The sequence below is a fragment of the Watersipora subatra genome, chromosome 9 (assembly GCF_963576615.1).
Source record: "Watersipora subatra chromosome 9, tzWatSuba1.1, whole genome shotgun sequence".
NCBI classification, from domain to species: domain Eukaryota; kingdom Metazoa; phylum Bryozoa; class Gymnolaemata; order Cheilostomatida; family Watersiporidae; genus Watersipora; species Watersipora subatra.
The window spans coordinates 40,985,742-40,997,506 of record NC_088716.1 but is presented as its reverse complement, the minus strand read 5'-3'; the positions used below and the strand labels follow the sequence as shown (position 1 = coordinate 40,997,506).

The 11,765-nt window shown below is 34.0% G+C and overlaps 1 protein-coding gene across 5 annotated transcripts in view; it reads right to left on the bottom strand.

Moving 5' to 3' along the window:
- Nucleotides 1-4,834: 4,834 nt before the first annotated feature.
- Nucleotides 4,835-11,765, bottom strand: part of LOC137403686 (uncharacterized) — a 40,634-nt gene continuing 33,703 nt past the window's right edge. For 2 of the 5 annotated variants that reach the window (XM_068089691.1, XM_068089686.1), the window contains exons 19-21: nt 11,033-11,053; nt 7,997-8,166; nt 4,835-6,554 (exon numbers count right to left, since the gene is read on the bottom strand). In XM_068089691.1, coding sequence (XP_067945792.1) covers nt 5,679-6,554; nt 7,997-8,166; nt 11,033-11,053 — 1,067 coding nt within the window. In that variant the 3' untranslated portion in view covers nt 4,835-5,678. The remainder of the gene's footprint in view (nt 6,555-7,996; nt 8,167-11,032; nt 11,054-11,765) is intronic. The other 3 variants (XM_068089687.1, XM_068089689.1, XM_068089690.1) reach the window with 3 other exon arrangements.

The following is an 11,765-nucleotide window of genomic DNA, read 5'->3' as shown; positions in this document are numbered from 1 at the left end:
AATTGTATGATGCCTTCAGTACACTTCCTCATGTGTGTCATAACCTCTGTCAATTTGATGATGCCTACAGCACACTTCCTCATGAGTGCCATAACCTCTGTCAATTGTATGATGCCTTCAGTACACTTCCTCGTGTGTGTTATAACCTCTGTCAATTTGATGATGCCTACAGCACACTTCCTCATGAGTGCCATAACCTCTGTCAATTGTATGATGCCTTCAGTACACTTCCTCGTGTGTGTCATAACCTCTGTCAATTTAATGATGCCTTCAGTACACTTCTTCATGTGTGTCAAAACTTCTGTCAATTTGATGATACCCTACATTGCACTTCCTCATGTGTGTCCAAACCTCTGTCAATTTGATGATGCCTACAGCACACTTCCTCATGAGTGCCATAACCTCTGTCAATTGTATGATGCCTTCAGTATACTTCCTCGTGTGTGTCATAACCTCTGTCAATTTGATGATGCCTACAGCACACTTCCTGGTGTGTGTCATAACCTCTGTCAATTGTATGATGCCTTCAGTACACTTCCTCGTGTGTGTCATAACCTCTGTCAATTTGATGATGCCTACAGCACACTTCCTCATGAGTGCCATAACCTCTGTCAATTGTATGATGCCTTCAGTACACTTCCTCGTGTGTGTCATAACCTCTGTCAATTTGATGATGCCTACAGCACACTTCCTCATGAGTGCCATAACCTCTGTCAATTGTATGATGCCTTCAGTACACTTCTTCGTGTGTGTCATAACCTCTGTCAATTTGATGATGCCTACAGCACACTTCCTCATGTGTGTCATAACCTCTGTCAATTGTATGATGCCTTCAGTACACTTCCTCGTGTGTGTCATAACCTCTGTCAATTTGATGATGCCTACAGCACACTTCCTCATGAGTGCCATAACCTCTGTCAATTGTATGATGCCTTCAGTACACTTCTTCGTGTGTGTCATAATCTCTGTCAATTTAATGATGCCTTCAGTACACTTCTTCATGTTTGTCAAAACTTCTGTCAATTTGATGATACCCTACATTGCACTTCCTCATGTGTGTCCAAACCTCTGTCAATTTGATGATGCCTACAGCACACTTCCTCATGAGTGCCATAACCTCTGTCAATTGTATGATGCCTTCAGTACACTTCCTCGTGTGTGTCATAACCTCTGTCAATTTGATGATGCCTACAGCACACTTCCTCATGAGTGCCATAACCTCTGTCAATTGTATGATGCCTTCAGTACACTTCCTCGTGTGTGTCATAACCTCTGTCAATTTAATGATGCCTTCAGTACACTTCTTCATGTGTGTCAAAACTTCTGTCAATTTGATGATACCCTACATTGCACTTCCTCATGTGTGTCCAAACCTCTGTCAATTTGATGATGCCTTCAGCACCCTTCTTCATGTGTGTCATAACTTCCATCAATTTGATGATGCCTACAGCACACTTCCTCATGAGTGCCATAACCTCTGTCAATTTGATGATACCTACAGTACACTTCCTCATGTGTGTCAAAACCTCTGTCAATTTGATGTTAACCCTAAGGCACACTTCCTCATGTGTGTCAAAACCTCTGTCAATTTGATGATACCCACAGTACACTTCTTCATGTGTGTCAAAACCTCTGTCAATTTGATGATACGTACAGTACACTTCCTCATGTGTGTCAAAACCTCTGTCAATTTGATGTTAACCCTAAGGCACACCCTATCATAGGTGCCATAAAACTTAACATAGCGCTTAGAGCGAGTGTAACGAGTTACAAGTTTAACACATATATTCTAGGAGTAGGAATCATTGTCAGTTGTTACTGGACCGTGCATTAGTTCAGTATTTGTAAAAAAAACATTACTCCGGAACATAAAATTAATTATCGTGTAGAAGGAATTAAACATGCGTGATTAAAAGAGTTATTCCCTCTTTGCATCATTGTTCACTGATGCGATGATGCTTAGGTGGTGGCATCTGTAACCTTCAAGATGAATACTTCATAGAACTATTTGTGTTGATGAGTGATAAAGATTTGTCATTATTAAATCAATAGCATGTTTAACACTATGTCACAGTTTTCCATGAAGACAAAGTTATCCCCTCTTCAAATTACTGTCTCCGTCGGGATTCAAAAATCACTTTTTGACAAAAATAAATGCTCCGCATGATTTTTGGATTGGGCAACAGATTCTATGAAAGTGTATTGCTTCTTTACTAAAAATTTTAGTTGAGACTTTTTGTGTTCAGCAATAATAATAACAATAATAATAATACAGGTTTGAAAAATTTTTAAATTTAATTTTGTTAATTTTCAATTGCTGAATATCAAGGACAACTAATTTGTAATTTGGTAACTCTTTGTTAATCTCAACTTGCCCAATTTTGTACTTTCTCTCATGAAATTGTTATATAAAGATGAATATATTATTATTTGCTTTAATATTAGCTTGTAAAATTAATTATCTAAAAATAACTGTGTACCGTATAAATTGGTATGTAAACTAATCTGAAAATTTTTAACTTGAAACAAAAAAAATATTTAATTTAAAACAAACAAAAAATTTTTTAAACTTGTTTAAAAAGTCAGTTCGATTAAAACTTTTTGTCTCACATCTTTTTTCAGCTTTTATCGATTTTTCTTTTGTATTTGCATACATTGGCATATTTCATCAGGCTTTATACATTGTTTTATCACTGCTGATAATTGCAGTTTTGTACCATATTTAAGTAGTTAAATATTTTTACCCGTTCTTGCAGTACTAACTATGATTAGAGACTATAAAAGTACAAGCCGTGGAGGAAGACTTCCACACAGGAAATGTGCCATGTACGCGAGAATCAAGATAAAACAAATGTTTGTCAGCACTAGGAAGCAGACTGGGATCAAAGCTCCACACTCAAAATAATCATTTCATCAGAAAGTGTATTTCGATTTAAGCAAATGACTGCATAGCGACAGTCTGCAGAGACAGCAATCATTGCATTTCGGAACTAGAAATTAAGATAGGTTCTGAGTAGATGATATATAGTACATAATTATGTAGAGCATTTTCGTAGTTATTTTGTGAGTTGTAATGGTCCTATATGTATATCTAATACAACACAAATTGAAGAAAATAGATAAATGCAATATCATATTATTAAAAATATTGCTTGTTATACGCTGGCAGGGTCATTCGCATTGCTCAGCCTAAACTAACATGAAAGGTTATGATTCACTTTGTTCTGCTCTGCCATCCTATTTAAATAGACCAGCATAGTGTAAACAGTCTATGGTTTGACCTATTTAAATAGACCAGCATGGTGTATACAGTCCATGGTTTGACCTATTTAAATAGACCAGCATGATGCATACAGTCCATGGTTTGACCTATTGACCTATTTAAATAGACCAGCATTGCGTATACAGTTCATGGTTTGACCTACTTAAATAGACCAGCATTGTGTATACAGTTCATGGTTTGACCTACTTAAATAGACCAGCATTGCGTATACAGTCCATGGTTTGACCTATTTAAATAGACCAGCATGATGTATACAGCGCAATCTTAATAGACAAAGTTAATTACATGTATTCTGCTATTTGCCTTGTATGTCAAAATCGTCAAACACTGAAACAAACAATTTATATAAATTACGTTGTTTTTTTACAGTTTATTTTAGAGCTAAAAAACAAAAATAAATATTTTAAGCAATTACATACAACTTTAAAACAAATGCGTTGTACGAAAGTAACAAAACATTTAAAAAAATGAATGTAAAAGCTTAACAAAACCTCTAAAAATAAGTTAAAGCACTATTGTATTATTTTTATGCTTCATGTTTGTAGCTTTTATCATGGTTTTTAATTTTCAGATACAAAACTTTCTCGAGAATTTTTTTAACTTCATATGCTGAAAATTACTTCGTATGTAGGGAGATACATCTGCACAAATTCTACTCGTTACATTGTAAAGTTTGTACATGGAGGTGATCGCTAATTTGGGTTAAACTGTTTGAGTTACCAGAACTGTCGGTAAGAGCAAAGAATAACAAATTTACAAACAGATAAATACGGTTGGGGTTGAATATTCAGCAGAGCAGAAGTCAAAGGATTCATTCAAAGGGTCTCATTTAAAAAAAAACAAAGTCTGCCATCCAATAAGTTGTTTTTTAATTCTTATATCTGGTGCTAGTGATTGAGCAACAGAAAAGCAAATCTGACCACTTAGAATGTACGACCATCAGACCACAGTTTCTGATTGTTTAAAGCTAATTCCGTTTTTACATCGCAACATTTTTTGCAATCGATATTTTGTAGTTTAAATGCGTGTCTGTATCTGGAAGGTGTGACAATAACTGGTGAGTGCTCTCTTTAACAGCATGTATCACTACAAGTGTATGTGCAGTCACGATCCTAAGTGTTAGCACTCCTGCCTATTTTCAAAATTTTCAGCATTTTTTGTAGCATTTTGTATTCTTTTGATGAGCAATACCAAACTTAGCAAGTTATAAAAACTCATTCAATATATCACATTGGTTTGAGTGGATTACAAGCCTACCTTCTTTGTAGCTAACTAGCTATATAGCCTAGAATCTTAACTTTCAGATGATATCTAGAATGAGTATTTTACTTAAATACTTCACAAACTATCATTGAGGTGAATGTTACTATATAAAAACCTATAATGGACAGGCAAAATATCTAGAGTTGCTAACACTTGTGATCCTGACTGTATATATATCATATCTTTTAACAGAAAGTGTATATTGCTGCTTAATAACTTCTCAGTGTTGTACATGAACATATGTTGTCACAATTAGGCAATACAAAGAAACTAGGAAACAACATAAGATTCTGTTCATGTTAAATTTATTCATCACTATGAAAATATTGCACTATGTACAATAACATAAATATTTGCGTAAATATAATACTTTCACTTATTACTCAAACGATCGAAAAATAAAATACTTTGCACATAAATGTTCCAAAGGGATGACCAGGCAATATTGAAGCTTAGAGTGTGAGTAAAGACAAGAATCATGGGTTACTGCTCTCACTATTAAATGGTATTTCACAAAAATATATAGGACATGCCTGAAAAAATTCCATCTTTAGACCCGCCTACCCTTAATCATACCTGAAACAAAATTATTTTGTCTTCATATTATTTCTGAGTGCAAAAATTAAAAAATTAGGAACTCAGTTGAAGCTGAAATTATTACACAATATATTAACATTAAAACCTGGCAGTGGTTTCATCATCGATTTGTTAAAAATGCTGAATAGAATGTTAACATTAAAATTTGATGTCAATTCTTTTTAACATGGCTAACTATGAATAACATTTGTTACACCAGAAAAAACGATATTGAAATAAAGAACACATTTAAAAGATTTGTTGGTCAATACTCACCTGATGAAGAACCAAATAAAATGTTTGCTGCAATAATATGTTCAGCTAATATCGAGGCTGATCATTGGCTGTTAAACAGCATGAAGCCCTGAATTAATCTCTCATAGAAATTTAAATTATCTAATTTTAATTAATATAGTATGTACAACATAATTTAAATACAATACCAAATTGTTAAAACACAATTTAATAGGAATGATAAGTTATCTTTGTTAATTTGCTGGTTGAAAAATGTAGTCAAATCAGAAATGGCTATTAAAATTATTCCCTCAATAAATTGTTACAAAGTTTGAGTAAAAATGACGGATGAAGTATCCAAGCGGCTGGGATCAGCCAGTCGTTTCTGGCGCCTCAATGGTGGGTGGTACTGAAACCGATCAGAACTGTAATCGACTTTTGCTCCAAAAGGCGTTGACATGGTGAGCCTACGCTCTTTCGCCGAACCAATAGCGTCATCTGACAGAGACGAAGTTAACGATGGCTTATTCAACCTTGAAATACCCTTTGGGTCAGCGGCATGCTCTGAATATTTTACTTGCGTTGAATCACTTTCTGGAATGTGGTTGTCATTACTGTTGTTGTTTGCATTAAAGTTCATTGTTGAATATTGCACAGTACCACTGGCTTCCGTGTCAGCAATTGGCACAGAGGTTACGGTGCCAGCTTCTGAGGCAGCAATTGGCACAGAGGTTACGGTGCCAGCTTCTGAGGCAGCACTTGGCACTCCTTCATGGTTAGGAAAGGCCATAGTTGAGTATTGCACATTTGCCTCTGGCAAAGTTTGTTTGGGACTAGAAGCTATAGATGTGTATTGCACAGTATTGGTGTCTGATGTCTTATCAGAAACTTTTTCTGCGGCATCGTCTTTTACATCAGCAGCCGCCTTATCTGAGCTTCCAAAGTTGATTGATGAGTATTGAACAGTTTCGTTTGAAGTTGGTGGCATGCCCGAAACATCTACACGTAAATGACTGTTCGCTAACTTCTCTTCCCGAATAGAGCTCATTGTTGGCTCTCCAAGATTGGCCATCACACTTTCTTCAAAAGAAACTTGCCGACCATCGGACTCGGTGTAAGTTTTTATAGTTTTACAACGATCAGCAGAAATTGTGCTGTCACTCCGAATATATTTGTTGACTCGCCGCCCAGAGTCAGCCTATAAACAGGTAAAACTGGCTTCAATAACCAAGTTTACATACTCATAAATACTGTAAAAGCTTTTTTATCGCAAACATAACTGGCAAATTTTATCAGAAGTTGAAAAAAAAGTATTTACAACTGAAATACATTTAGCAATGTAAAATATGAACTCAAAGAATATGGATAACAATAAAGCTGACAACACAACTAGTGGCTTTGAAAGTTTTTAAGACATTTTTTTCTATAAATTGAACCATACCAAAATAATTATAAATGGTTAAAATAGCAACTGTTTTATATGAATGTATGTATGCTCACTAAAGTAAATTGGTGTATATTTTCCAATTGTCCGGATTATATTAACATAACTCCAATAGAGACATACTACAACAATAACTCACTGTAACAGGAGTTTTTATATAACCGAGCTAGTACAGCTTACATAGCTTACAGCTTACATAATATGTATTATGTATAAATGTATTATTATATTATAGTAATGAATCATTAGAATGTTCTAGAACAGTATTAATAGTAGATCACATATCTAATTTAGCATAGTGTGTATAAGTAATGATGATGCAACAATGATTATAATATATAAAATTATACTGTATTTTTCGTTTCATATTTTCTTTTCCTTCAAAGTTACCTTATCACAGCTACTACTTAGCACTGATGTAAACACCAGAATAAGCATTGACATGTTTATCACATGCTTTCAATAGCAACAGAGCGAGAGATCTTTGAATTGTGTGTATGTTCAGAAGCCTTTCGAATTACTGCCATCCCATTGGCTAACAGTGACAAAAATTTATGCTTTTTGAAAAATTGATGGAAACAATAAGAATGCCATTGCAATAATTCTTTTCATGACTAAGGAAATAAACAAAACATCACAAATACACCAGATGTCTTTATTACATAAATTCTACTTAATATAAAAGTTTAAGTAGTTTTTGCTTCTTATTATGTGAAAAATTCCGTATAATGTAAAGATTTAAGTCAGTATAAGTTCTCAAATTTGATTTGAATAACAAGAATCTCATTGTTAGCCTGAAAATATAATTTTTTTCTTGCGGCACTTGGGAGAGAAAATGAGGTTTAGAAGTATCTCTATTATATATAGTGCAGCTGTAAGCACACAACTTCCTTTATTAACAAACAACTAAACTAAAGCAGGTAATAATTAAAAATAGTGAGTAGGTAGGGAACATCAAGGAGGAAGCATGGCCAGAATATTTGGCCCGTGTTGATACTACATGTAAGTCACTGGCAAACACGTGACAAATGTCAGCACCCTAAAACATTGGTTTGTATATCCATGGTTTAGCATAATGTTGACAGCAATTGACTATGAAGAAGCCTTCGTCTAAGGAGACCTATTAGCAAGCACCGGCTAAATACCTATCTAATAGCAAGCACTTTCTAGAGGTTCGTGAGAAAACAAAAACTCACTGGCACGCTTTGCCCTCTTTCCAAGTGTCGGTGACCAGATGTTTTTCTTTGGAGAAACTTTTTCACCGAGCTCATGATGCCTCTCTGCTGAATACGCTGTTCAGATGAAGTTGCAAATTGTTGAGAACTTTCTTGTGTGTCTTCAGTGGTTTCTCTTTCTGATGGATCTGCTAAAATTATCCAAAAAACATTAGAACTAATTTTACAAATAAAGTAATAAAAAGTTCCTCATCACAAATTTGGCCGATTATGAAACCGGATCAAAACAAAAATTGCAGTTTATTATTATTGTGAAGGGTTTTGGAATTATCCAATCAAATTCTAAAGTACTAAAACACAACAATTAGGCTAGTAGACCATCCTTTGCCAAAAATGAGCCACAAATGATTAAGCGCACCGCTATTTCTGATTACAACAGCGAATAAAATTGTGTGAAATTGAGTTCACTGGGTTCCGTTCCACAGCACTACTTGCGGATGTCAGCTAATTGAAAAAAAATGCCTCCTTGTAAATTTTGCCAAAATGTGTCAGAAACAGTGAATCAGCAATAAAGCCTGGTGCAAATTTAACGGATGCAGAAAATAATCGATAAAAAGTATGAGAATCAAAACGGTTTAATCTGACCAACTTTATAGACAGAATTAAAATCTTCGTCGTTTGCTTTAAATTTAGTATTTTCAGATTAGTTTACATACTAAACTACATGTATATAATACTTCGTTATTCTTAAATAATTAGTTTTCTGGACTAATATGAAAACAAACAATCATAGATTCATCTCTATATAACAAAATTCGCCCAATTTCGCTAAACGCAAATTTGGGAAAATTGCGATTAGCAAAGAGTTAATAAATGAAAAATTAGTTGCCTCTAAAATTTAGTGATTGAGAATTAAAAAATTATAAATTTTAAGACTTTTGAAACTTGTATTATTTTGTTATCATTATTATTGTAGATTGCAAAAACCTTTTTGATGATAACATCCGAGTGGTAAATCAATGTACACTATATAGCACAAATACCCTCCAATTTATAAGAATGTACATGCAAGCTGATTTTAGACCTGCTGGTAATGCCATCTCTCAACTGGTAAATGTTGACATCATCTGCAGGTTTCTAAAGTATATCTACATGTTTGAATAAAACAGAGAATGAGTGATATGATATGTCTTCTAAGTGCCATTACCTAATTGTAAATGCAGCTGAAAAGAGTTGATACTGTGCTCAAATGTTTCGAGAATCAAAAAACCTTATAAAGAAGTACGGACGTTTAAACAGGTAGTTGCAATAAATTCCTTATCAGAAAATAGTTTTTCAAATTTGCTTATCTGTTGGTTTTTTTTTTCAAGCTACAATAGCAATAAAAGTTGTAAAAAGCGATGGGGCAGCGAAAAAGCTCTAGCATTCTCCAATTTCATATTAAATCGGAAATAAGTTTTTTTCAAACAGTTTATAGTTGTTCTGAATGCAGTAATGTAGGTAAACAGTCAACAGTTTAGTAGAGCCAAATAACAATATATTTATCATGAAAATGAGCTTTTGTATACAAATATGCTTTGGGGAGTCATTATTATTATTATTATTAGCTGACCTTAATTCATTGGAAACAATTTGACAGCTCTATACGTGCTGCTGTTCATCAATAGGACTAATATTATATTGCTAGTGCGTTAGCAGAAAAGTTGGAAGAGTTGAGTATTGTTTTAATTTTTAATTTTGTTTTTATTGAGCTTGTCTAAATGCTACAAAAGCATCGACGTACAAAGTATCTCATTTTCAGTTATTCTAAAAGAATCACAATTTTTACCCTTCAACTGTGTAGGTAATAATAAAAATACGTAAATGGTATTATTTGAGTTCCGTAAAGGTTGAACTGAACGAAAATGAATTTTTTAAAGATAAATCACGAAATAAAATCGCAATCGCAATGTGATGTTTGTAAAGTTTTACCATCACGCCTTAAAGACATTCTATTGCTAATAAAAATCATATAGGCCTACCGTTTTATTCATTGCATAATTTAGCAAAGATTTTATGTTTAGCGCTCAAAGTTGTACAGGAAACTTGCCGATAGTAAGGAAACAGTTGTTTACTAGCTACTGTAATGTAATAGACAGTATTCTAGCACCAACAGCGATGGCAATACACTTTGTCAAACAAGATAGTATATAGTGTCAAAAGCTCAGCCAAGCATTCAATGCCACTCCCGAGCAAGCAGAAAGTAAATCGTCAGATAATGTACTTCCTTCTAGTAACAGTAAAAGCTTAGTTGGAACCTGGGCCTCTGAGAATTAGAAGTAACTTTACTATAGCATGCTTTCTTCATCAAAAGACCGAGGACTTTATGTAGTATGGTGTTATGAAATAGCAGATATGTTTCCCCACCGAAATTGGCTTACAGACTTTTTAACAGACTTTTGTATGATCTCTATTTATATTAGTATATTTTGCTACTTTTAAATATTTAATGGTTAAATAAGTCAATTGCGAATAGCTGAGATAGGTATTTATTGAAAAATAATGAAGTTTGCTTTTCGTGAATGCTATTCGATTGGCTGAGCTCAAATGCGAAACTGCGCATCTCATTCAGAGATCGTATAGCATTCACGAAAAGGATTTCCCAGGGTTTTCCATGGCGTTACGGTGGTTTTGACTGAGTGAGGTAGTGATCAGAAAACAACCAAAAACGTCATTATTTTTTAATAAACACCTATCTCAGCTATTCACAATTGACTTATCTAATCATTAAATATTTAAAAAGAGCAAAATATACAAATATAAATAGAGATCATACAAAAGTCTGTTAAAAAGTCTGTTAGCCATATTTGGTGCGTAAAAATACCTCGAAATAGGAGAAAACCCACAACCATCTTAAAATGATTATTAAAAGCTAACATTTAAAGGTGACACTAATTTACCAAAATGTAAAAGGGTTCTACTAAAATAACACATCTTGCAAACACTTCACGGGACAACAAAGTTTTAAGCTGACAGCAGTTGGGCGGGACAGCATCACAATAACCCATAAGATCTTACCACACATAGAGAGCAGTGGAACTTTATAACATGAGAAGACAATTGTAATTGACAAAAAACTCTGCTTTCAAAATGGTCAAGTCAGTAATAATGTATATGATCATATTCATTTTAGCATAAACAACATCTATAATCTAAAACCGTTTTTCTTAAACGTGCCAAGATTGGACGACTGTACCAGTGTTTCTTTGGATGCTTTGAGTACCTTAGCTACTCAAGTCAGTATAGTTGGTTCAAATAATGACTTTTGCAAATCTTTATAAACAAGCAAGATATAACCTCTTGTTTGTTCATTGAGCGAATCAACAAGATTTCATAGTAATCCACATGAGCTAATTTAAAACCTGTGAGTTGTCTGCTTCCGACAAATAAAAAACTTGCACCTTTCTTAAATATTTTTTTCTCTGGAGCAGACAACGCCATGTTTGTGTTTGTAAGGTATTTTTTAAAACAAAATATTTAGGCCATCTAAACTGGGATTGTCTTTCTCTTAAAAGGTTTTTTAGGTAGAATGAAACATTTAATCTTAAGCAAATAAGGCTACATAGGTAGAATCATAGTCCATGTATGATAAGACGAGGAAGGGAAACATGTACCATGTACAGTTAAGCAAACATTTTGGAGTATAAGCCATCGCAAACAAAAGTGGAAACCAAATAATACTAGCTCAGGAGATCAAGGAGACAACTCTAAATAATGCTAGTAGCGCAGGAGATCAAGGAGACAACTCCAA